The following is a 23486-nucleotide window of genomic DNA, read 5'->3' as shown; positions in this document are numbered from 1 at the left end:
CAACAGCTATCTAATATACAAGGCAGTTGCAACACTGCGAGCCAATTAAAAGAGATGGTGACCAAACACACAGCTATGCTTCACACTTTTGGTTCACAAGCAACAACACTCCAGCATTTCAGAACTAGATTTTGGGTGGAACGGGAGAGATTTCTCCCCACACACCTTATAAGCAACAGTGCTGCTTTCATTTTGACCAAGCACTAGCTGTGGTGCTGATACATGGTGAAAAGCTGCTGCTCGAGGGTAATGACAGCATCCAAGCTTGCACCTGCACTGAGTTTCAGCTATAATGACCAAAACTGCCATAGAGCAGATGGGACGCTTGGCCTTCTCGATGACAGCTTATTACATCAGTGCCTCAGCTGGGAACACACTGTTCCCTCCCCTGGGCAATTCCTATATTCCTGAAGTACGGATCAGGCCCAGCAGGTTTTTCTCTCAGTGGAAGAGATGCCTTTAACAAGCTGCGTAGGTATGTTGTCACCTCTGTAAGGCAAGAACTAACCCGACCTTGCTGTGAAAGGAGCCAAAAAGGCAGCTCTCTTCCTCCTGGACTGTTTGTGAGTTCCTGGATGATGACAAAGATGATGCCTTCAGAACCATCATCCTGCCTTCGGAACCATGCATCGTTTAACTCATGATTCCTCATGAGTTAAGGAACTTCTCACACAGCCTCCCACAGAGAACAGGATGAGTTCCCTCCATAGAGAGCTTAGCAAGCACAGTAAGCAAATGGGGAAGAGAGCTGTAATATCATCACAGCAAAATGACATACATTGATTCATGCCTTCTAAGGTCAGTTTCTCAGAACTTTCCAATACGTCACCATCTTAAATGAAGATTTCCCATCTCCTCAAGATTGCCAATGGTTTTCTCCACAACCAAAAGTACCATCCATTTTGTTTTCCTATTCAGCCTAATATCACAGGAGTCAAACCAACAAAAATGAGAAATAGCCCACTAAGTCCTGAAAAAATGTCAAGCATCCCACATTACGGGTTCAGCAGGTTCCCCATACCATCTCCACTTGTCTTTCCATTTAGCACCTGATTCCAAATCAACTGTAATCAAGAGGACCAGATATTTTGATACACAGGCCTAGCACTTACTCCATTTCTTTTGAGAAGAAAAAAGTGCATTACTGGTACCATTCACTCCATGTCCTATTTCATATCACTGCCTAAAGGGAAAAAAAATTAGTTCTTTTGAAGTGGACCTGCTACCTCAAAGACAAACATAGCCTTAAGGATTCAGGACTTAAAAGAATCTGGCTTCAACAACACACACCTATTGATGTTATTTTTATGAATGTTTATTTTATTATTGGACTTCCTGGCTACAGTCCAAGCTATTAATGAGATTCAGGGGAAAAAAAAAAAAGTCATCACACTCTACATGAGAGTGAGCTACTACTAGGAGCAAGACATCTCTTCAGTACTAATTGGGGATTAGATTTAAACAACATCCTAAATCCCATACTGACAAAGCTGTATAAATACACACACTAGATTCCTTAAGCTGAAATAAAATAATATTCCTTAGCATACAAAAGAAAAACAAAAAATCACCTAAACAGAAGACATTGGTATAAAGTACATCAGTGAGAAAACAAGTTCATACCTATTCTAACAGATCTGACACAGGGGAAGATCTTACAGGGCTCAAGCACTCAGGAGCCTCAGCCACACTTCTTGGCTGGAGAGAGGACTAATTCCCACACTAATTTGCATTCATTATATTTCCTTTATCATCTGCTGAAACATCATAATAGATATTCATTGTGCATGCAAAACAATGATGTATCCCTTACAGCACTGTTTATGTGTGGCTTGATTCCAGCATGGTTATGTGCTTTCAAAAGCATAACAACCTAGCGATCAAGAAGCAAGCACTTGCTATATAAGGGGTTTTATTGCATGAATTGTATCAATAAAGCCTTGAATAGCTTTCTACTGAACGCATGCATTGTGCTGTATGCATATAAAACCTATCAGGCAATCAAGATAACTTGGGGTAGATGTGTTATCAGCAGAAGGTCATGTCACCAACACAGGAACCGCATGAGAGTCCAGGGATATTCACATGCACGTTACTGACGTCAGCAACAACAGCAAAATACACCTTGCTACACCAACACTCTGATCCTCGTTATCTTCACAGGAACCACTCTTGAAAGCATGGCCTTTCAGAGTAGTTTTATTATTTCTGAATGTATAAACATGTTAATTTAGATATTTTTTACATTCCATTACATTCATACCTGGAGAAAACCATGTTGATTGGCCATCATGGTGTTCCTGCAAGGAAGGCTAGATCACTAATCCATTACACCTCCCATCCAAGCAGCCACCTCCCACCTTCAACTCAGAGCATGCTGAAATGAGTTCCCTGAAAAAATAGGCTAGACCTTCAAGTGATGCTCCCAGATGTCTTAAAACTATTTCCATCATCGCAACATTAAAGCAATGTTTTAAATCTTCCTGTTATGATGCAAGATAAAGGAAAGAAGACATCCATTATTCATGCTGAGTGCAACCCAGTTTTAAGAAACCCTTTGTAGCTTACTGTACACCAGCAACTTCAAACTATTTACATGAGGGGGTGGCTGCTCCTAAGAAGAGCAGAAAAAGGACATTAAAACTGGTGGCGTTTGCACAAATTGCCCATTTGCATTCACAGGTCTAGAGGGCAGCTGGAAATATAGAGTTTCCAAGAGGTAAACCTGCCATGGAAAGTCGTTCCTACACATTGTACTGGTAGTTTCCCGTGTTGTTACTACAGCAACAGCACGTACAGCATTGCACAATCTCTGGACGGCTGGTGGGTGTACCCTGAAACATTTTCCTCTTCCTTGGTAGGGTGATACAGCAGCAAGGCCACTTCCCCCAGCTGTATCAGTTACCTGGAATCTGTGATGCAACCCAGGACAGCCAAAGCTAGAGAAGCTTGAAATATTTGAACAAGAAAACACAAACACATGCTTGCATTCACTAGCGTGTTTGTCTTTGTGCCTCTTGAGGCTACATGAGAACAACGTCTACAAAGTGGTCTGAAAATGTACCTGTTACCTTGAACCTCTCTATTCCTTTGTGGACACACAAACATGTAAAAAAAAATCTTCCCAATTCCTAGCATTTGGGTTTGCTGTTATGAGTAAGAGTATAGTTAAAAGGAGCATGAGGGAAGGATCAGCAACTTTAAATAAAAGAGAGAACCCTTCTCTAGGCTGAAAGGCTTATGAATTATGCTCACTTACAGCTAGTTTGGTATTAGGTATTTTAGCATTTATTATGTATACATATCTTTTGTATACATATCTTTCATTCAGCTAGGACACAATGAACGCCACTTGTTTACAACAGCTAAAGCTGTGCTGCTAAATGTAAAACACAGCAAGGCAAGGGCAGATGACTTCTAAGAGAGAAACTTAATGCTATCTTTAAAACCAAACGCTATTGACTGACTTCAGCAGTAGAATTTCTCAGGACAGCCATTTAAAATAAAAACACCTGAAAAGACTAACTAAATGCATTGGGAAAGAAAAGTTATATGGTGAGCTGGAAAAGGAGAAATACATTGATAATAAAGAACATGCAGAATTTGTATTGGATTTAAGCACATGAAGTACACCAAAGGAATAAAAACAACCAAAAAGGCTTCAGGATTAAGCTACCCATCAGATGGCAGCGTTTTAAAAGAGAAGAAAACAATGGAACTCTTGAAGCATGGGAAGGGGATTTGGGTTTGAAATATCGAGTTACTACTGATGGAGAAATCAAAGAGAAAAACACCAGCAGAAAGACAGATGCAGGTCTGGATGAAGCAAACCGTCAGAGGTATAGAGTGCATCTGTGAGTCATCAGCACATAACAGAAGTTGAAGCCATGCGAACGCCTGAAATAGGGCACGGGGAGACAAGAGCAAAGCAAGGTCATGTTGTAGGAGGAGGAGGAGGAAGCATGGGCTGGGGGGTGGAAAGAGTATCATAAAAGCAAAAGCAACGAGATGTTAGAAGAAGCAGTGACTATGCAGGGAGGTCAGGGAGAACAAGGAAAAAAAAAACATGGCTCTTTGAACATTCTGGTTCCATCAATAAGGTGTGAATTGGCAGAGACCAGTATGAAAGCATCTAAAGTGGACTCAGAGCAGACATTGAGTTGAAGGTTGTACAATCTCACGTTGTTGAAAGGACAAGACTTGTCCAAGAGCTAGAACAAACAAACAAAGAGGTGAGTACAGTTCCAACAGAGTACAGCATTCAGCATATATTGCCGTTTGGGTAAGCGGGTCACTAATGGAAAAGCCCATGGTGGTGGAAGCAATAGCTGAAGTCCTGCACCCACCCCTACAGTTACTCCCGGTTTCATGTGCATGCTGTAGGCAGCAGAGATTGGAAGGCGGGTTTTTGAAAATGAGGAATAAATCCCCCTGGAAAGGCAGCATGGAAAACTGACACTGACACAAGGAGCAAAAAAAACCTCGCAGCATACATGACGCCAGCTGCCTCTGGAAATGTTCTTGAGCTCTGCGGAAAGGGAGCGTATTCATCCAGATGAAAATACAAGAGAGCTAGAGCAAAGCTTCTCAGCAGTTTATAATAAAAGCTAAATTCACCTCAATTTAGCAAGCTGCAATGCTGTCATATAGCCTAAAACCTAGCACTGGAGGTGACAAATCACCAGACAGACATACCATGATCCCAATCGCAAGCAAATCTGTGTCTTCATAGCCTCCAGGGCAGATTTCTCATTTTCTGTGTGTTTTGCAAGTACAGCTAGATGGCTTATCAGCTTCCTGAGACTAACAGGATCAATACGTAGATGAGGAAGCTTAATAGGGATAATAAAATTACAACAGCCAAAATAACCTAATTTGTGAAGTGCAGGCAGGCTAAACAACAGAAATATTACAAATAAAAACTGCTGCAAAGGGGAAACATTTGCCAAACAACAGTTGCCGTCAAAATATTAGCAAAGAAACCATTTTTCTTTGTGTTTAAAAACAAAATCCCCCAATTCTCTTTATATTTCTAAAAAGAGCTTTGTTTCAGCACCAGCCTCTGTAGAGAAAATAAATCATAATGAATGACTGCAGAGTGAAGAAGGCCATACTCCAGCATGTACAGCATATGGGAGAGACTGGCACCACAGTATGTAAATACACATCAAAATAATTAAATTTTAATATAAGCTGAAAGCAAACAGCACGCGCAGCAGCAGTGGTAGCAACCTGACAAGCAAGTGACAGATGCTTCAGGTTAGGAGCACCCACATTATTTTGTTGAATAGCATTAGCCACAGCCTGAAAAGTAGTTCCAGAAAGAGACAAAATAACACTCGAGGAACTGGGGGGGGGGGGGGTGGAAGTTCCCTGCGAGGTAAAGCAGAGGGGTTTGCTAGAGGAAAAGGAAACCAGGAGGCTTGGGTGCCCAAACACAATCCTGAATATTAATGTTGTTAGAAGACTTTCATCTCCCAGCATAAACAGCCTCCCTCCAGTATATGAGTGGGGATGGGCTTGATCTAATTCACTTCATGTTAGTATTCGGCTATGTAAATGGGATATGATGGTGGAGCAAAACCAAAACAGATCAAATGCAAACACATGTACCCTCCACCTCTCATGAAACATCAGCTGTTCAGGCTCGCTTGCTCAAGCCCTGTCCCTTCAGGAATCACACGGCTGGGTCATTAACCGATTTGAACCTTTTTGGACACAGGACAGAGGTCTCAAAAACATTAAAATCTCCTACATTTTAGTGAAAACTGGCTACCAAGAGAGAAGAGCTACCCTGCCTGCACTTCAGCCTTCCCCATCAGACACAAGACTGGCACTAGATGAGCCCAGGTCCTCAGACCTGACCCAAACCTGGGGAAGAACTAACAATTACAGCCACAAGACCTATATCCATGGGAGATACCTCTTCCAGAACTGTTTGAATTTTAAGTTTTCATACCCTAACCCCCAAGTGGGGCATTTCTCAGAGAAAAAATAAAATGAAATGAAAGAGGGAGAGAAGAAAAAGAAAAAACACAGCTAGATCAATCTCCTATAAAAAATGAGGAATGACTTCGACTAACAGGAGAGCTGCTTTCCTCTACCACGAAGGCTGCCTTGCTGCTTGTTCCACTCCTCCTTCATCCCTACCAGCCTGCCTCTTACAAGCCACCTAAATTTTTTTTTAATTGCAAGAGGTCACAAACCCCTGAAATCCCCCCATTGTTTTGGGGAAACCAGTTTCACACTGATAATAGAAAAACTACAAGTCTCTTCTGTTTTTCTTCCTCCTCAGCGCAGAAGGTAGATGTTGCAGAGCTCCAAGCTGAAGAATATCTATTGGGTTCCCATGAATGACAAATATTGCTTGTTATTAACTGACAACATCGATTAGGTCTCCATGGATATATGATCAAAAGAGAAAACGTAAGAGGAAGAAAAAGGCAGCCTTAAATTCAAATATTGTTGTGGCAGCAGTAATTGTCAAAAACAATCTCAGACGCATTAAAACAACTCAAATTTTTAATTTATGTCAAAAGAGGTGTGCGTAGCCATATGGAAGCTTTTAATTGCAAATAAATCACTACAAATATTTTATCCCTTGCATCACTTGGTATGAACTACCCATGGGCAAACTGGGTATGTCACCCAGCAGTGAGGATTTCTTGCTGTTTACGGAAACTTTCCTGCTTATGCACCTAAACACATACAGGATCAAACCAAGCCTCAGCAGTTTCAGTACAGACAAGTCCAGCTCACAAAACTTACTGCAGATGGAGCAACCACCTGAGTGTGAACCCGTTTCAAAAGCTGCCCCACCACAGCCCATCTGAGCAGGGCAGGAACGGCACATCCAAGTGACGTGCCGCTGTCACCACACGGCTTCACGCCAACCCCACAGCAAGCTGAGAGCCCCCGAGCCCTGGCAGCCCAGCGATTGCCGTGCTGGGGCACAACACGCACACAGCCAGCCCTGAGCCCATGGAGAAGAAAGAGGCTTGATGCTACACAGAGAGAAGAGAAAACGCACATCAGAAAAAAGAGTAAGGCTGGGAAGAAGTTTGGTGGTCCACTATCTAGTGACAAGGGGAACTAAGGGCTTCATGGCCTGTAAACAAGATAGTAACGTCCTGAATCATCTGAAAACTAATGCCATGCAGTCATTTCAGATATCTAAGTGACCAGTCGTGCTGAAATTATACCCACACGCACAGATTTAAAGCTGCAACAGGCACATTTTATCCACAAGGACACTCATGACAAATACATCCAATTTTATTAATAAAACATTACAAAACAGCTCTCTGATCCATCACGTGGAGAAAAGTCAGTGCAATTAGGAGACTCGTGTGCATTCAGGCCCTACCACAGAAGTTGCTCACTGAAAGATTTCAGGCTCATCACAGCGCACAGATTCAGCTCCTCAAATATTACAGATGCCAGCACCACAAAGAGCCCCCCCCTTCACCAGCCTCTCAAATGAGAGTGAGGTTTTTGGACATAGCAGAACCTCAAGGGCACTTCAAACCACGCGGGTAACACGACATACTCCATGCAAAACCAGAAACATTGCTTCTCGTCGCGGCGACACGAACTCACGGACCCACCAGGTCGGAGCGAATTTACCCAAACCGCGCTGCCACACTCAGCGACTCCAAGGTTAGCACTTCACCTGGCAGCACATTAAATACGTCTGGGGATCAGTATTCATAATTAGCGTGTGATTACAATATTTAGGGCCAGGGTTTGGCAGGCACCCAAGAACAAGCCTGGTTATTAGCCAGCCTGAGCCAACGCGGTCTCTTGGGGTGAGCCAGGCCAGCACTACACCAGAAACTTCCTCTCCGTGCAACCAAATCACACCGAAATAACCCCCCGGCCTCTGCAAATACCAACGCGTGTGGCTCCTTTCCATGTCCCCACTTTGAGCGCCTAATAAAAATTGAGTAAAACCAGGAATCCACTTAGCTTACTTAATTTCAGCTGCTAGAGAGCCCGACAAGACGGATGAGCGACTTCAGACTTCTTTATTCCCTTTTACCCCCTTGTAGGATTTAATCGCTGGACCTCTTACGCTCTCAGAGAACACAAATCAAGCACTGCTTGTGACAGAAGGTTAGCAGACAATTATTTGACCCAAAATGGGACAAGAAAAAAGGCTTCTGGGAAAAACCAGAGCAGACACAAGGAACACAGCACTTCCCGTATCTGTGGCTGCTGCTTCCTCCACTGCACGTTGAGAGTTTTTGTCATTTCTGCTACATTTGCCTTGTGAGCTTTTCCATGGACCTGCCCCACGCAGGGCGTGTGGATGACAAGCCTACCCTATATTCTGTACACAAAGCCATAATCAAAAATAACACACAGAGAGAGAAGGTGAGAGTACCCCACCAAGTCTTTCCCTTCAGAAAAAAAAAAAAAAAAAAAAAAAAAAAAAAAGCAGAAACCCTTCTGACCACGCTTTCCAGTGTTTAAAAGTCCAATGTAGAGAAAAACAGCTGGGACAGAGTGCTGCACACAGCTCGAGCCCTACAGAAACCCCACAGCCTCAGCAAGCACTCTGGGAGGCAGCCGCGGTGCTCTGCTGGCAGTGAGACACCAGGCACAGGCTGCACTGACCAAATCTGTGATTCAGAAGAGCAGAAGGAACATTGATGCAATCCAGTTGAGAAACACACTGGTGTAACCAAGCTGATTTTTCTTCTTTTTTAATTAGATGGATGACTAAAAAAAACACCATAAAACTGCTAAAAGCACTTCACGTAATCCAACAACACCCTGCCGCTGGGCTATGTTTGTAAAACTTGGTGCTTTTTCCTGACAAAATGTCCTATTTCACTCCGTCCAAGCAGACCCTCCCTCCAAGTGACCTCGCCAAAGTTCTCAAACTCAAACCCTCCCCGAAACGCTCCCCGCGCAGTGCCCTCATCCTGCATAGCGATCCCTCCACGAACACCCTCATTAGATGATGGCTCCAAATGACCGGGACCTGATGCAAATGGATGCTGTTGCTTTTAATTGCAGCCATAATTATGGGAGTGCCTCGCAGCTGAGTAAGGCCACATGAAGCAAACTTACTGGCAGCCTCGCGGAGAGCCCCGCGCTCGCTCCCCCCCCCCCCGGCTCCCCCCGAGTGACCCCACTCGGGATCGCTCCCGTTTGGCTCCGGCTGCTGCCGCCCCGTTGCTGGCGGACACCTGGGGAGGTTTCACTGGGAACGAGCCGGGCTTTAAGCCCCAGCCGGCTGCTGCCCCGGCTCCCCCTCCTGCCCCAGGCTGCGGCAGAGCCCGGGGGGGAACGGGGCAGCCCGGATCCCCCCGCAAATAACCAGTGGGGACCCCAGAAGGGGGCCGGATCCCACCTCCCCCCGCTGACCCGGGGTCGTAGCGATCTCCTCTCCCCCCTCCCCAAAAAAATAATAATAAAAAAACCCTCGTGGGTCCTCAACGCCCCCCGGTCCTACCTCTGCGGTGCCGGCCCTGCGGGCGGTGGGGGCCCCACATCGGCGCCGCTGCCTCCGCTCCTGCGGAGCTGCCCGCGGCTGGGCGCGGAGCGGGGGCGGGACCGGGCCGGGGCCGAACGGGAGCGGCCCCGGGCAGCGCCCCCCCCCCCCCCCCTCTCCGCCGCCGCCCGCCCCCGCCGCGGAGGAAAGGGGCAGGTGCGGGAGCGGGGAGGGCGCAGAGCCCCCAAGGGAACCGGGTCGGGGGGCTCCGAGCCCCCCGTAGCGCCCGGCGAGGAGCCCGAGGGGCAGCAGCCCGGAGGGGGGGCAGGAGGGTTTCACCTTAAGATCGAAAGGGTTGACGCAGGGAAGGGAGTTTGTAGGTATTTTTGCTTAAACTCCACGTGATGTGTTATTTATTACCGCGGTAGGATGGGTTTTAGTAACTCCTTCGTCCTCTGGCCTGGTTCCCTTCAAGAGTGCTGCCTGGGCTGGTTCCAGGCCAACGCAGGTACCGAAAGCTCTGCAAACAGTCCTGGCTCTGCCTGGGAATCACCAGAGGTGTAAAGCTTCAGTTACCAAAATGCAGCTTCTTGAACGTTAATCACTCACAGAAATGAAGTCATGTGAAAGAAAGGTTGGTTTTTTCATAAACACCGAGTGTTTATGTGCTTATCTCCAGATGATGATGCCCCCTGCAATGAGGAAGCTCAGTGCCCGAGGTCAGCACGGTGCTGGTGGCGGTGTCACTTCCCCGTCGCGTGTGTGAGTGACTCACCCAGCTCCTGCTGCTCCCCTGGTCCTGGGCTCTACCTAAAGAAAGCATCGACCTGCTCAGAAACCCCTCTGGAAACCAGATTGTTAGGGACCGTGGGGGAGTGGGGAGAAAGAAGTTGCCCTGGAATCAAAGGGGCAACCTTCTGTTCTTTGGGGGAACCCTCAACGTAAGATCCAGCTCCTTGTGCATCCCCTGGAGTACCGAACGTCTTCTAGGGGTGCCTCCGTGCGAGTGGTGGGCTCTGTGGGGGCCAAGCAGAGCTTCCTTTCATGCCCACCTCCTAGGCAACATGTTGTCCTCCCTAACTCCCCTGTGATTCCGTCTGGACTACTGATACTTCATTTGCTTCACTGGCACGGACGAAATAGTGCAAAACACGATTTGGGGCTTGGTGTGCAACTCCTTCCAGCTTGGGGCTGCTGGCTGAAGCTGTCTGGGAGTTGCTCCATGAGAAACATCCTCAAATTGCACCCCCTCCCCCCCCCCAGGGACAGGGGCAAAGCCCCGTCTTGTCTGGTCTCTCCCCAAAACATCTTATAGTTGTGGTTTCTGGGTTTAGCAAAGTCTTTTCCCAGCATTGCCATTAAAAAAAAATGTTTAAAAAGAAGTGTAAAAATATATATATATATGTTATTTTGGTAGGTGGTATGAAGCCACATGAGGAGCAGAGAGCCAGGCCACTGCAGCAGCCATCCTGCATATTCATCCTTCTGTCCTTGGCCTTAAAAAATGAAGGAAAAAACAGCAAAACCACACGTCTGCAAGGAATCCTCATTGCTTAACGTAGATAAAAGGGTTCAAAGTTCCCCCCTCTCCCCCCAGCCAGCGGGAAGCAGCTCAGTAACCACACCAGGAACTTCAACTGCTCCTCTGGCAGAAGAAACGCTCCCGAGTCCCAACAGCAAGGAAAGCCTGTAATCCAGCCTGGGCTGCAGCACAGCCCGGCACTGATCAAAGGGCTCCTGCGTTTTCTTTCGGTGTTTTTTTGTCCTCTGTCTGGCCAATTCTCTCCTCCAGCTCCACGGGCTGGGAAGGGCAACGTGAGCGCTCAGCGCCGCCACTCTCCTCCCAGCGCCCGCTCCGGGCTTGCCCTCTCTTGTCCGGGCGGTGTGTGCAGCCAGCGAGGCTGGATGTGAGCTGTGCTCATGCGCTCTTAAAAGCAAAATACGGATCAGCTGGGACGGGGTTTAGCTGAGGGAGCTGTTGGAAAGCTGGGGTTTCGCTCAGCACCCGCGTAGTCAGCGCGCCACGCAGGGGGACGGCTTTCTGCCTGAGCTAGGAGGGCCCGAGGGAGGTGGAGTTGGTTGGGCTGGCGTGGTGAGGAAGAGATCCAAGGAACAAAAAAATCAAGATAAGCACTCACACGACTCACACCTGGGATTTTTGTCTGAGCTTGTTCTTGGATTAAACCGAGCAAGCAGGGTCATCCTTTGGGTTTACTTGGTCCTGTGCCCTTCTCTGACGTTTTCGCGAGTTAACTTTCTTCTGCTGTAGTGTGAGCCAGTAGCCTTTCTCTCTGGATGACAGTAATTTAATGATGGTTAAACCCAGGGAGGTTTTATAACTATTTTAGCTGGCTTGTAGTCAAGTTCCTTGGTTTCAATGGAAGGTTTAAGCTGTTGGTCCTTTGTTTTTGTTAAAGCTCTTGGGAATCGGGCAAATGCAGGACTGTATTGTAGCTGGCTGAGCCAGGCAATGCAACTATTATTTTTTTTCCTTACAAAGACATTTTGTAGTCTTCACCCAGACAAACTGCAAACTTTTAGAAGTGTAAAAGGCAGAAATATCCATCGTCGAGCCAGCAACGAAAGGTTAGCACACTGCAATTATTCATGTAACCACATTGTACCTCCTTCTTCCTTTCTCTTAACTCCTTCATCTGTCCAGACAGTAAGATCTTGCAAAAATGACGTGGGCCCTTGTCCTGAGGCGCAGGAACACGTCAGGGTACCCCAAGGCTGGAGACTGCAGAAGTCTGGGAAGCTGAATCTTATCAAGTGGGAATTCTCCCCTCGCCCAGACCCCAGGCGCTCGCCTGGCCTTTCTCGGGCTCCGTGGCAGGGGCCGCCTCGTTACGTGCATTGCTGGCGTGTTTGCCTGGCTATTTTTGTGCTGCTCACTTACTGTACGTGCAGCTGCAGCCGAGTGCTGCGTCTCTATCAGGGACAGCTGAGATTTTCCATAACCTTTGACTAAGAAATAGCCGTGTCTTTAATCGTGGCCCCTCTGCACAACAGGTAGCACTTGGGAAGATTACATAAATATTACGGTATTAAACATGTTTTCAGCATGTTGCTTGCTTCGGTGTTGCACTTCTTTCCAATAGTGGCTGTGAGGAAGAGGGAATAAATGGCACATTCAGACCATGGGAGAAATTAATAGTCTGATGTATTCTCTGTTTCCATTAGGAATTACCCACTGATTAACCTCCTTGTTATTTTAAACCTTTATATGGATTTATCTAGCAAGAACCCAGACTGAGGCACCCTTAGGAGGAGATCCTGCCTTCTGGCCATGGCAAAAGAGGGAAAGGTTGAACATCTCTTCTGCCCAACATCCTGAAGGGTAGCTGCTGGTGGATGTTGGTGGTGGTTCTCCCTGGGCTCACCTGACTTCGCACACCCATGGGGTGTCATTTTCAAATGAGTTCATTCAATCTGGGCGCCATTTCTGTCTGCAATCAAGGCAAACTGAGTAAGTCTTAGCACACAAAATAAAAAGTAACATGAGTATTTTTCAATACGATTAAACCCAGCATGTTTTTCAGGCTGAAAATCTGTTCCACCTAGCTCATTTTGTTAGGGTGGCAGAGGTGCGGGGAGAGCAAAGTCCCTTCCTTCAGTGAGGTTGCTCTGCTCCAGGCCAGCGAGTGCTGCCAAGAGGCAGCTGTGCCCCAGGAGCCGTTCGCACACCCCGGGGGAGTGGGCTGGTTTCAGGTGACCATTTGCAAAGGTCACCACCTCCGCTGTTTGGTGAAAGAAAAATAAGATTTAACGCAGCCCACTCCTTGTCCCACCTGCCTCGGTGATGAGAAAGCAAACACAGCACTGAGTGCGGTGCAGATGCCTTGCACCCTGCATGTATCGGGCATTTGTGGTCACGCACCCGCTGGAGCCCTGCAGCAGCCGCATAGAAAGGGTTCTGGCTGCCGTCTGTCTGCCATCAGAGCTGCACCTGCTGTGCTGGGTACTGCTATCGTGCTGTGCTTTGCAGGTTTGTTGTTGGGGTGAGAAAAGCTGGGCCTGGAGCTATTCAGCTCCCTGCTATCTCGGCTGGGATCTGCGTCGTGCAGGTATCTGGTGATGCATATTAAAGCAAGTAAGATAGCAAAGCACATGCGCTTTGCACCAAGGGTCAGATACAGCCTGAAGGTTTTCTCTCCTGCCCCAATTTCAGCTTGCTTTGTTTTGGCCAAAGCAAGCCTCAAACTGCCCAACAGGACAGAGGATTGTGGCTGTTTCATCTTAATTGGGAATTACAGCTAGCAATCTGTCAAATCAGGCTTCTCCTCCCAAGAAAACTTAGAGCCAAATGCTTGGCAGTTTGTGCAAACTGCTTTGCCGTCAGATTTGCTATAATGTTCAGTGTTTAAGTTTGCCCACAGTGTAGCACTGGAGCATCAGAGCAGCGTCTTGGAGCGCTGTGTGCCTGTGCATTTAACGTGTCATGGGAGGAAAACTCGTCCGCAGGGTGTTCTATAAAGCACAAGCCAGTCGGTTCACAAGTCTGACGCTCCTTGGGCTGTTGATAACCCTCCTGTTGGCTTGCCAGCACTAGCACAGGACACTGATGAGCCTGTTTTTAAAACCCCAGGGTGGAAAATAACCAGGAGAGGAGTTATTGCCAAGTCAGAGCAGCAGAGATGCTGCAAATAGCGCAAGTGTTGTGCCTCCTGGTAAGCGAGCTTCCCAGCGCGGAGGCATTTTTGTTTACATAACCTGAAGCAGGCTCTGCTGTTTGGGCTGGATGTCTAAACAGTTGCTGAGAGCCAGCAAGCCATGCCTCAGGGTTGGCAATGTATTATTATTTTTTTTTTCCAAGTAACTTCTGAACTTGCAGTCCGCTGAGCCAGAGGAAGGAGCGCTGGTGCCCCTGCAGCGAGGTCTGTCCCGCACAGGCCGGCTGTGGAGTCTGCGCCCCAGAAAGACCAGAGGTCTGGATCTTTCCTAGAAACACCAGAACGAAGCAAAAGAACAGAAGTGGGAGGTTTTCAAACGCCAAATCCAAATAGGCTGCAATCCTCTGTCCTGTTGGACAGTTTGGGGCCAGCTTTGGCCAAAACAAAGCAAGCTGAAATTGAAGCAGGACAGAAAACCTTCAGCCTCTCCCGACATCGCCACCGAAAGCACGCCACTGTTCTGACACCTCCAGCACCGCCAAGCCAGCACCATCAGCATCTCCCCCAGGACCGCAGCACCCCGCATGCCTGCGAAGCAACCAGAGCTAGGGACAGCCACTAGCACACGGTGCCACGAGCCCCTGCTGCACGTATGTGAGAATAGCGGGCACCTCAAAGACCCACATGCTTGATGTTGAGCCATACAGCTCCTGAGGCTGCTTTCAGCATGGATTTTATGCCGTCCAGAAGAGCTGTGGGCTCACGCCAGCTCCATGCACCCAGCGGCCAGGAGCATGGGCAGAGGGATCCTGGCTCCAGCCCCCGCAGCAAGAGGTGGCTGGTGGGGGACCAGCACTGTTCACGAGGTGCCACCGTGCTCCCTGGTCACCTGCTGCTAACCGTAAGCATGGGCTGGTAACACACAGCCAGAGCTGCAAGCAGTGTCTGAGGACGGTGATGTTTGGCAGCGCAGGGAGTTCCTCTGCACTGATTTTGATGTTTTTAGTCAGGGTATGAGGTAGAGGAGAATTCTTATTACCTAATTAACAGCCCTCTTATTTCCAACTTGTGTCAGAAAAGCCTTTCTCTGGGGGGGGGGGAGGGCTTTCTTCTTTCTCTTTTACGCGATCTCCATGCTTTATTCAATCTGTACTTTGCCTTTCAGCTAAACTACTTCATGTCCTAGTCATACCAAAGTATTTAAGGGCTTCTGACCATTAGCATCTTTGTTCTAGGTCCTACAACATTCTTCCTCATTTCAGAGCAATCCGCAACTCAGTTTTCACTGTCTGGGACAGTTAAACCATGCTAAGCACTGAAGATAGATTATCTTCTGGAGACAGAACATGGCTTAATTTACCTAGACCAAAAATACTCAACAAAATACTTTTTGAAATGAAAAAACAGGCTCTGTAAGGACGGATTTAAGCAACTGTCCATGTTTCTTGGAGCAGTGCTGATCTGAGCACTGCAGATTTGCTCACCCACCCTGAAAACCGCTGTCTGTGCACGGTGTCCCTACCGTGTCCCTGTCCTACTTGGAGCCAGGAGCTGGTGATGGGACACCCAGTGTCGGGTGTCTTTGGCTACCCCATAAGCTGGCCTCCAAGGTTGGAGGCACAGCCACTGTAAGGATGACTAACACAAATCCTTTTAAACACACTGAAAACTACTACTTGAAGGTGACAAGCCTTGCTGGAGCCCAGGCTTACATTATTTCAACACCAAGAAAAAGAGCTCGTCCACCTTGCCAGCCTGGCTTTTGCTCCAGGCGAGCCACGAGCCAGCACCTGGAGGCAGGGTTCTCGTGGTGCTCACGCAGCTCCTGGCAGCGTTCAGACATTTCTGCAGCTCGAGAGGCAGTGTCTCATTCCTGGTGCCCTTTTCAGTGCTTTGTTCAGGTAATGGGCTGAATTAGCCTAAACTTCCATGCCCACGAGACTCCCCAAAGCAGCCCCTAACACCGCACCAGGTATCCAGAAGCCAAACACCTGAAGCACATGGAATGACAAGAAGCTCCAAGTACGGAGCCGTGACACCTTCCAGGCATAACAAGGACTTGGACATCACAGTTGTTTTCCTTCTGTGAATAGAAAGGTGAACTTTGATACAAATACCAGATTCTCAGTAGCTCGGGAGGGACGCATTCAGAGCATTTGAGTTGAATCACATTCTGCATACAGAAAATACTAAGATAATATTGTTTCCAATATTTACACACAGCGTTTGTCAAGTTCTTGCTGTGAGAATTAGATTAGACAATTCTTTCTGGGCCAAAATCCAATTATGACTAGGTTTTTTGAGGGAAGGAGCTTGGCAATCAGGTGGTACATGCTTCTGAAGCCTGTGGCTAGGGAACCAAAGGGTCCAATCGCATCTCCATCATTACCTTGTCCGATTCCTAGTCAAACTAATAAGGAGATGTGAGCAGGATGGATACTTATGATGTCTCTGCAGGAATCAATCAGGTTGTTATTGGGGTACACACAAGGATGAAAGTATGGGCAGCCAGCCCCAAATTATTTCAGGTGGGAGGCTGATGTTGCCAACTGCTTTGTAAAAGACACTCATGCTCTGGAGAGAGCATCGTGTAAAGGGATGTCTGGAAATGTTTCTGTGTCAGTGTTGTTCTGTTGCCAAAATGATGCCTGCTATCCACAGGTGAGCTTTTATCACTGCACTTGAAAGAGTTGTAAAGAAAAATTTCTAAACTATTTAAAAATCTTCCAAAGTATTTCAGTAGGTTTTGAACTCATCAGCTGAAAAATATAAAAATGCAACCCTTTGAGAGTGGCTTGTAAGGACAAAGGAGGGGCACCAGAGACCCACAGCTGCTTTAGAGCAGGAGGTAATAGGAAAAGGACTCCCCGAGTTGTAGATGTCGTTTCTGTAGCACATCACCAAGGTGCAGCCATGAGCTGATGCCTGACCTGGTCCTGGGAGTAAATATCAAGTCCCTGCCTAGCAGTTCTCCTTCATGTCTGCTTTTATGAAACCATCTTCACCCTGCGTTGCTCTGTACTTCTATGCCTCTTCAAAACTGGAGGCTCAGATTAATTCTCTTCCTAACATTCAGCTACAGCTTTATTGACTCCTCAACTCTGCAGTCACAATGCCCGGCATGCCCTTGTGCGTCGTGTCCTCTCCTGCAGGGACAATTCTCCACGTGGGGAGGTGCCTGGGGAGAGTGGCAGGGAAGTGGCACCCAGAGCTCTGTATGGGCTGGAGCAAAGCAGAGGGAATGGGCACAGCGTGCCGAGCCTGCTGTGGAGCATCAGGGGGTGCTGCCAGACCCCAAACCCCACTGCCAGGCCCTTTGCAGCACCCTGCAGTGTCACGGGTGGCCCTGGCTGTCCCCTTACCAACCCTGCCACCACCAGCAGCCGGATCCACAGCGGAAGGACGCAGCGACACTGAGCTTTGCAGAGCGGTTTTATTTTCAGCCTTGGCTTTGCTTCCTCTCCTTCCCAGCTGGGTGCGAGGCGGTGCCACCCTCCCCACCTTGTGTGTCCCCAGCACGGGGGCGGGGACGGGACGCGGGCAGGGCTCACGGGGAGGCACGCTGGGTGTCGCAGCGCTCTCCCTGCCAGCCGCTGTAGCACTGGCAGCTGAAGCCTTCGGCCAGCTGGGACGTGTCCACGCCAGCAGCCAGGCTGCGCACCATGGGCTGGGGCTTGGCAGCCGACAGGTCGATGGCGAAGCGGAGCGGGTCGAGGTGCAAGAAGCTCTCCTGGTCCCCCCTGCGCACACAGCGGCCGTGGCCGGAGCAGAGGCTCTGGCTGCACAGCTGGGCGCTGGTGGTCACGTTGACGATGTAGTGGCCCAGGGCACCGTCCAGGTAGTCCTTCAGCTTCAGGCACATCTCCTGCACGGGAAGGTGATATCACAGCCCCATCGCGGTGGGAATGAGGGTCCTGAGGTCCCCGTCCCGCCTCCCCTCCCCAACTCACCTTGGAGGTGCTGTAGTTGGAGCTCCCCCAGAGCACGATGCCCGCAGTGCCCTGAGCCGCGCTCTCGCCGATGGTGTTCACCAGGTCCTCCTGCACCCGAGGGGAGAGGAGAGGTCACCTGGACACGCTGCCACCCCACCAAAAGCCACCTGGCTTCAAGCCATCAGCCACCTTCTCCCAGCATGGTGCCGCAAAGCCCCAGAGCACCCCAGTGCCCCGCACCCCATCCCCACCAGCCCCACCTCGGAGAGGAAGTCGACGGTGTTGTCGAAGGCGATCTGGGCGTAGGGCAGGACGGGGATGGCGGCGGCAAGGACACCGTCCTGGACGGCGAAGGCCTCGGCCACGCGGTAGCGGACATAGCTGAGCACCTTGCCGGTGCCCTTGAGCTGCGGGGGCAGGTAGATGCTGGGGTAGAGCGCCCGGCTGCTGTTCCAGAGCCACCCCAGCTCCCGGTTGCGCTGGCGCTCCACCGCCGGGCAGCTGCCGTTGTACTGCAGGCTGCCGAAATCGTTGTTGTAGCAGTCGGGGAAGCCGTAGAAGCCCCAGTAGCCGCCAGGCCGCAGGCGCTCGCCCAGCTGCAGCGTCTGCTCCATGAAGTTGCGGGCGGCCTCCTCGTACTGCTGCTGGGCCATCTTCTCCACCAGCCTGGAGGGCCACTCCGGGTGCTGCTGCCTCACCAGCTCCTCCGACCTCTGGCGGTAGATGTCCATGGAGCCCCAGTCGCGGACCCAGAGCGGGCGCCAGCTCTCCCAGTCGATGACGGCCAGCCCATCATAGGAGGCATCGGGCAGGGCGCTCCGCACATCACAGGCAGCCTGGCGGAGGTGTGCGGCCAGGCTGGCGTTCTGCGGCAGCCCCCCATCCACCGGTTCACCCTGCGGGGAGTAGTGCGGGTAGAGCCCCAGGCGCTGGCTGTAGAAGAGGGTGACGTCCTGCCCCACAAAGGCCTGCTGCGCGTTGGCCAGCACGTCGAAGACGCCGAGGGGCAGCGTGACGTTGTGCCAGCGGGCGCACGGCTCGCTCGGCACGTTCCACACCGTGACGAAGGGACGGCCGGCGAGGACGGGACCAGGACCGGGACCGGGACCGGTGGTGGTAGCAGCAGAGGTTGGGGTGGGCAGGAGCAGCAGGGTCCAGCAGTGCCACCACCGCCACATGGTGCCCGGGGACGGCGCGCTGGGGGCACGCCGAGCTTTTATGGGCAGCCCGGAGGGACACGGGGCCCCTGCAGGTCCCGGTGGTGGAAACCGGAGGCTGGCACGGTGGCGGGCCCTGGTTAATCAGTGACACGAGGTGGGGGGGACACGGGACAAGGTCGGGCTGGGGACGGCGCCGCGCCGGGACCGCCCGGTGCCCTCCGCGCCACCCCCCCGGCACCGGCCACGCTCGCGGGGTGGCGCCAAATCCGGGTGTGGGCGTGGCCTCTGGTGGATGTAGGCGTGGCTAACGCCACGGTAGGCGTGGCCTCGCACGGGGGCGCGCCCTTGGTGCTCCACGTGTGTGCCCCCCCCCCTCCCCAGCACCCCCCCAGCCCCAGCCCCAAGGAGCCGCTGTCGCTCGGCGCCGCTTCGGCTTTAATCGCGGTGCGGCCACGCCGCCCCCGTCCCTCCCCTTACAACAGGAGAGGCCCCCCCCGTGCCCTCCCTCCATCCCCAGCCACCCCCCGGTGGGCACCAGCCCCCAGCACCCAGGGCAGGAGAGGGGTGACCCCCACCCCCCCCTAACCCCAATAAGCTGCCAAGCAGGCGATTTAGGGCCAGTGTCCCTCAGGTCCGCTACACCGCTGCAGAAAGGGGGTGCTGGGGGGCCCCGTCGCAGTCCAGCGAGGCTAGCGCCAGCCCAGGAGCAGCAGCAGCAGCAGCACCCCCAGTCCCATGGGCGTTGGGGGGCCAGGGGCTCCCCCACGGGGTCCTGCCGGCTGCTGGCAGCTGCTGCCCTGCCAGCCCTGGTAGCAGTGGCAGTGGAAATTGGTCCGTAGGAAGCGGGTGTCAGCGGGGGACAGGCGGCCCTCGGCCCAGAGGAGGGGGTGCTGGGGATGCTCCGCGTCCCGGCGCCGCAGCTGGAAGCTGCTGGGGTTGAGGTGCAGGAAGACGTCGGCAGAGCTGTCCTGGCGCAGGCAGCGGCCCTGGCCCTGGCACAGCACCGTGCTGCAGAGCTGCGCTGCCGTCGTGACGTTGACGATGTAGCGGCCCAGGTCCCCCTCCAGGTAGTCCTTGATGGTCTGGCACGACTCCTGGGGTAAAGAGAAGGGGTCAGCAGGGGCGTGCTGGGGTGCCCCAGGGTGCATCCCAGGTGGAGAGGACGCCCTGTCATCAAGCTGTCAGTGCCCTCCCACCCCTCACCCAGACAGACCCCAAACCTACCCGGTTTTTGGTGTAGTCTGCGTCACCCCAGAAGATGACCCCGGCTGCACCCAGCGCTGCACTCTCGCCAATGGTGGAGATCAGGTCCGGCTGCAGTGACAAGAGCCTGGTTAGTGCCCACAAGCCCATGAAGCACAGGGTGTCCCAAAAATACCCATGCCACGGGGTAAGGGGACTGTCCTGGCTCCTCAGAGAGGAGCCTGCACCCAGACCCTCCTCCCTGGGGCTGGACCCACCAGCGCAGGAGCCGAGGGCTCTCACAGCTCAGGGTCCCAGCTACAAGGACCCATGCGTCCAGTGACACCTCCCAAGGGAGGGGACGTGGGGACAGCGGCCAGCACTCCGGCCAGCCCAGAACCTCTTTCCATCATGGGTTGAGGCCACCCATGGCTGGGATGAGGACAGCCCAACAGCACGGCCCCGCTGCCAGCCCTACCTGGCTGAGCACGTCCATCTTGCGGATGTAGGTGGGCCGGGTGTAGACGAAGACGGGCAGGCTGTAGCCATCGTGGTGCTGCTGCGAGATGCGCATGGCCTCCATCACCCGCGCCCGCACGAACTTGCGGCTGTTGGGGGTGGAGGCCAGGAGGGGGTCGAGGTAGATGGAGGGGTAGAGCGCCATGCTCTCCCTCCACAGCCACGCCAGCTGGTCGTTGCGCGTCTTCTCCACGTCCGGGCACTGCCCCGTGTAGCTCTCCTTGTTCTTGCTGTAGTCGTGGTTGTAGCAGTCGGGGAAGAGGTAGAAGCCCCAGAGCTGCTTGGGGCGGAAGCTCTTGGCCGAGCGCAGCGTGCTCACCATGAACTGCCGCGCCGCCGACTCGAACTCGAAGACCGCCTGCTTGTTCACCTCCTCCAGGGAGCGGTGGGGCTGCCGCTGCACCACCAGCTGCCGCGAGACCTCCTGGTAGACGTCCTTGGGCTTCCAGTTGCGCACCCAGATGGGCCGCCACTCCTCCCAGTCGATGACGGCCAGCCCCTCCTTGGCGGGCGAGCGGATGTACTTGCCGATACCCTCCTGGAGCCGGGCGAGGTGCTCGGCCAGGCTGCTGCGCTGGGGCACGCCGCCGTTGACGGCCACGCGCTGGCTGGTGTAGTAGGGGTAGAGCCCCAGGCGCTCCTTGTAGAAGATGGTGAGGTTCTGGTCCACGAAGCCCTCGTTGGGCGACGCCTGCAGGTCGAAGATGCTGAAGTCCAGGGCCACCTGGAAGCGGGGCTTGCAGTCCTGCGTGGGCACGTTCCAGGCCACCAGGAACGGCCGCCGGGTCAGCAGCGGGGCCGCCGACGGCTTCTCGGGGGGCTGCCGGGCCAGGGCCAGCAGCGCCAGCCAGGGCAGCGCCAGCGCCGCCGCGCAGCCCCCGAGCATCGTGCGGGCACCGGGCGGGGGGCGAGCCCGGCCCCGCTCCGCTCCCCTCCCTCCGCCGCCGCCGCCTTTGTCCGGGACAAAGCCACCGGGGCGCGGCCGGCGCGGGGCAGCCACGTGCGGCGGGGCCGCCCCCTCCCGCTCCCGGTGCGGGCCCGGCGCCGGAGCCCGCTGCCGCCCCGCGCCCCCTCCCCGCCCGCCCGCCCGCGCCGCCGCCGCCGCTCCCCGCAGCCGCTGCCCGGCCCCGGTGCCCGCTCCGGCCCCGCTCCCGCCGCGCACCCCCGGCACCGCCCCCCCGCCGCCCGCTTTAAGGCGCCCGGCGCGCACCACGCCCGCCGCCGCGGGGGTGCCGCCCCCCGCCGCACCGCCCGGCACGGCCCGGCCCGGCCCCGCCCGCGGCTCAGCCCCCGCTGCGGGGGCGCCGCTGGCCGCGAGGTGCCGGCGGAGCGGAGCGGGGCGGCCGGGATGCGGATACCGGGGGGGCAGAGCCCCGGTAACGGAGCGGTTCCCCCCCCGCGTAGCGCGCTTGGTACGGCCCGGCCGGCCTCGCGCGGCGGGGGGCGGGGCCTGGGCGAGGGGCGGGGCCGCCGGCAGGGGGCGCCAGGGGGCGGGGGGGGCCCGGGGAGGTGGCACCGGGGAGGGGGGGGGGGCACCATGGGGGTGGTGGCCCTGGGACCATGGTGGCCCCCATAGCGGTGTCCCCAGGACAGTGGTGTCCCCACAGTGGTGTCCCCAGGGCCATGGTGTCCCCAGGGTGCTGGTGTCCCCAGGGTGCTGGTGGCCCCAGGGTGGTGTCCCCAAGGCGGTGGTGTCCCCATGGCCATGGTGTCCCCCCATAGCAGTGTCCCACCACAGCGGTGTCCCCAAGGTGGTGGTGTGCCCCCATAGCGGTGTCCCCAGGGCCATGGTGTCCCCACAGTGGTGTCCCCAGTGCCATGGTGTCCCCAGGGAGGTGGTGTCCCCAAGGCAGTGGTGTCCCCATGGCCATGGTGTCCCCCCATAGCAGTGTCCCCATGGAGGTGGTGTCCCCACAGCGGTGTCCCCATGGCTGTGGCATGTGTCCCCACCAGGAGCCAGGCCGCCCTGAGCAGGACACTCGGTGCTGCTGGCTCTGCTGCTTGCCCCCTGCCCCATCCCTGGGGACAGGGACAGGGAGTGGCAGATGCGGGGACACGGTGGCAGTGGCTGTCCCCACGTCCTGCCTGCGCCTGGGCAGCAGGGTGGCAGAGGAGGGAAGGCAGCGCCCGAGTGTCCCCGCCAGCAGGGATGAAGTCAGCCCCAAGACAGCTGCGGAGAGGCTGGGCCACCACAGCCCCGCTGCCATCTGCTCCCGGAGTGACACAGCGGGGACACACGGGCTGTGCCGGGACCCTCCCTGCCCTGGTGTCCCCTCGGCAGGCAGCGGGGACAGGGCCCGACCAGCCTCGGTGCCCTGCAGGAGCCCCGGCTGCTGGGGACACGGGGATGGCAGCTCCCCGCGGTGTCCCCATCCCTGCCCCTGCTCACCCCCTGTCCCCGTGAAGTCGCCACGAGGACAGGAACGTCCCCCAGCAGCAGCGGTGGCCCCCACCCACCCGCTGCCGGTGCAGCCAGGACGGGGACTGCGGGGCCAGGAGCCACCCAGCCCGGACAAGGGTGGGAAGCCCAGGGCGAGCCCGGCCGGCGCGGGGAAGGAAGCGGGGCTGAATCTCCGGAAGCGCTCCCCGGGGACGGGAGCGCCATCGTGTCACCGCCCCGAGTCCGTCCCCGTCCCCT

General features: G+C 53.7%; 2 protein-coding genes across 4 annotated transcripts in view; both read right to left on the bottom strand.

Moving 5' to 3' along the window:
* Positions 1-9583, bottom strand: part of LOC309881686 (6-phosphofructo-2-kinase/fructose-2,6-bisphosphatase 4) — a gene marked incomplete at its 5' end in the record, with an annotated part of 48729 nt that extends 39146 nt beyond the window's left edge. The window contains one exon of one of the 3 annotated variants that reach the window (XM_082767925.1): positions 9464-9583. In XM_082767925.1, coding sequence (XP_082624051.1) covers positions 9464-9503 — 40 coding nt within the window. Of the gene's footprint in view, positions 1-2263; positions 2297-7973; positions 7992-9463 lie in introns of those variants that run through there. The other 2 variants (XM_082767928.1, XM_082767929.1) reach the window with 2 other exon arrangements.
* A 7876-nt stretch (positions 9584-17459) lies between these two features.
* On the bottom strand, positions 17460-21890 carry LOC309881916 (uncharacterized protein). The gene is made up of 7 exons (XM_082768475.1): positions 20808-21890; positions 20372-20461; positions 19838-20241; positions 19734-19742; positions 18248-19289; positions 18006-18095; positions 17460-17920 (listed from the first exon to the last, which is right to left on the bottom strand). The coding sequence occupies exons 1-7, from the start codon at positions 21732-21734 to the stop codon at positions 17603-17605; spliced, it is 2880 nt and encodes a 959-aa protein (XP_082624601.1). The 5' UTR covers positions 21735-21890; the 3' UTR covers positions 17460-17602.
* Positions 21891-23486: the final 1596 nt, after the last annotated feature.

The sequence above is a fragment of the Aythya marila genome (assembly GCF_965140915.1).
Source record: "Aythya marila genome assembly, chromosome: 10".
NCBI classification, from domain to species: domain Eukaryota; kingdom Metazoa; phylum Chordata; class Aves; order Anseriformes; family Anatidae; genus Aythya; species Aythya marila.
This window is presented reverse-complemented; position numbering and strand designations above follow the sequence as displayed.

Bases quoted from the DNA above. Each gene is read 5' to 3' on its own strand.
- LOC309881916 (XM_082768475.1), bottom strand. From the start codon at position 21,734: ATGCTCGGGGGCTGCGCGGCGGCGCTGGCGCTGCCCTGGCTGGCGCTG. The intron at 20,462-20,807 runs GTAGGGCTGGCA...TTGTCACTGCAG, and splicing joins AGATGGACGTGCTCAGCCAG to CCGGACCTGATCTCCACCAT. The intron at 17,921-18,005 runs GTGAGTTGGGGA...CTTCCCGTGCAG, and splicing joins CCAACTACAGCACCTCCAAG to GAGATGTGCCTGAAGCTGAA.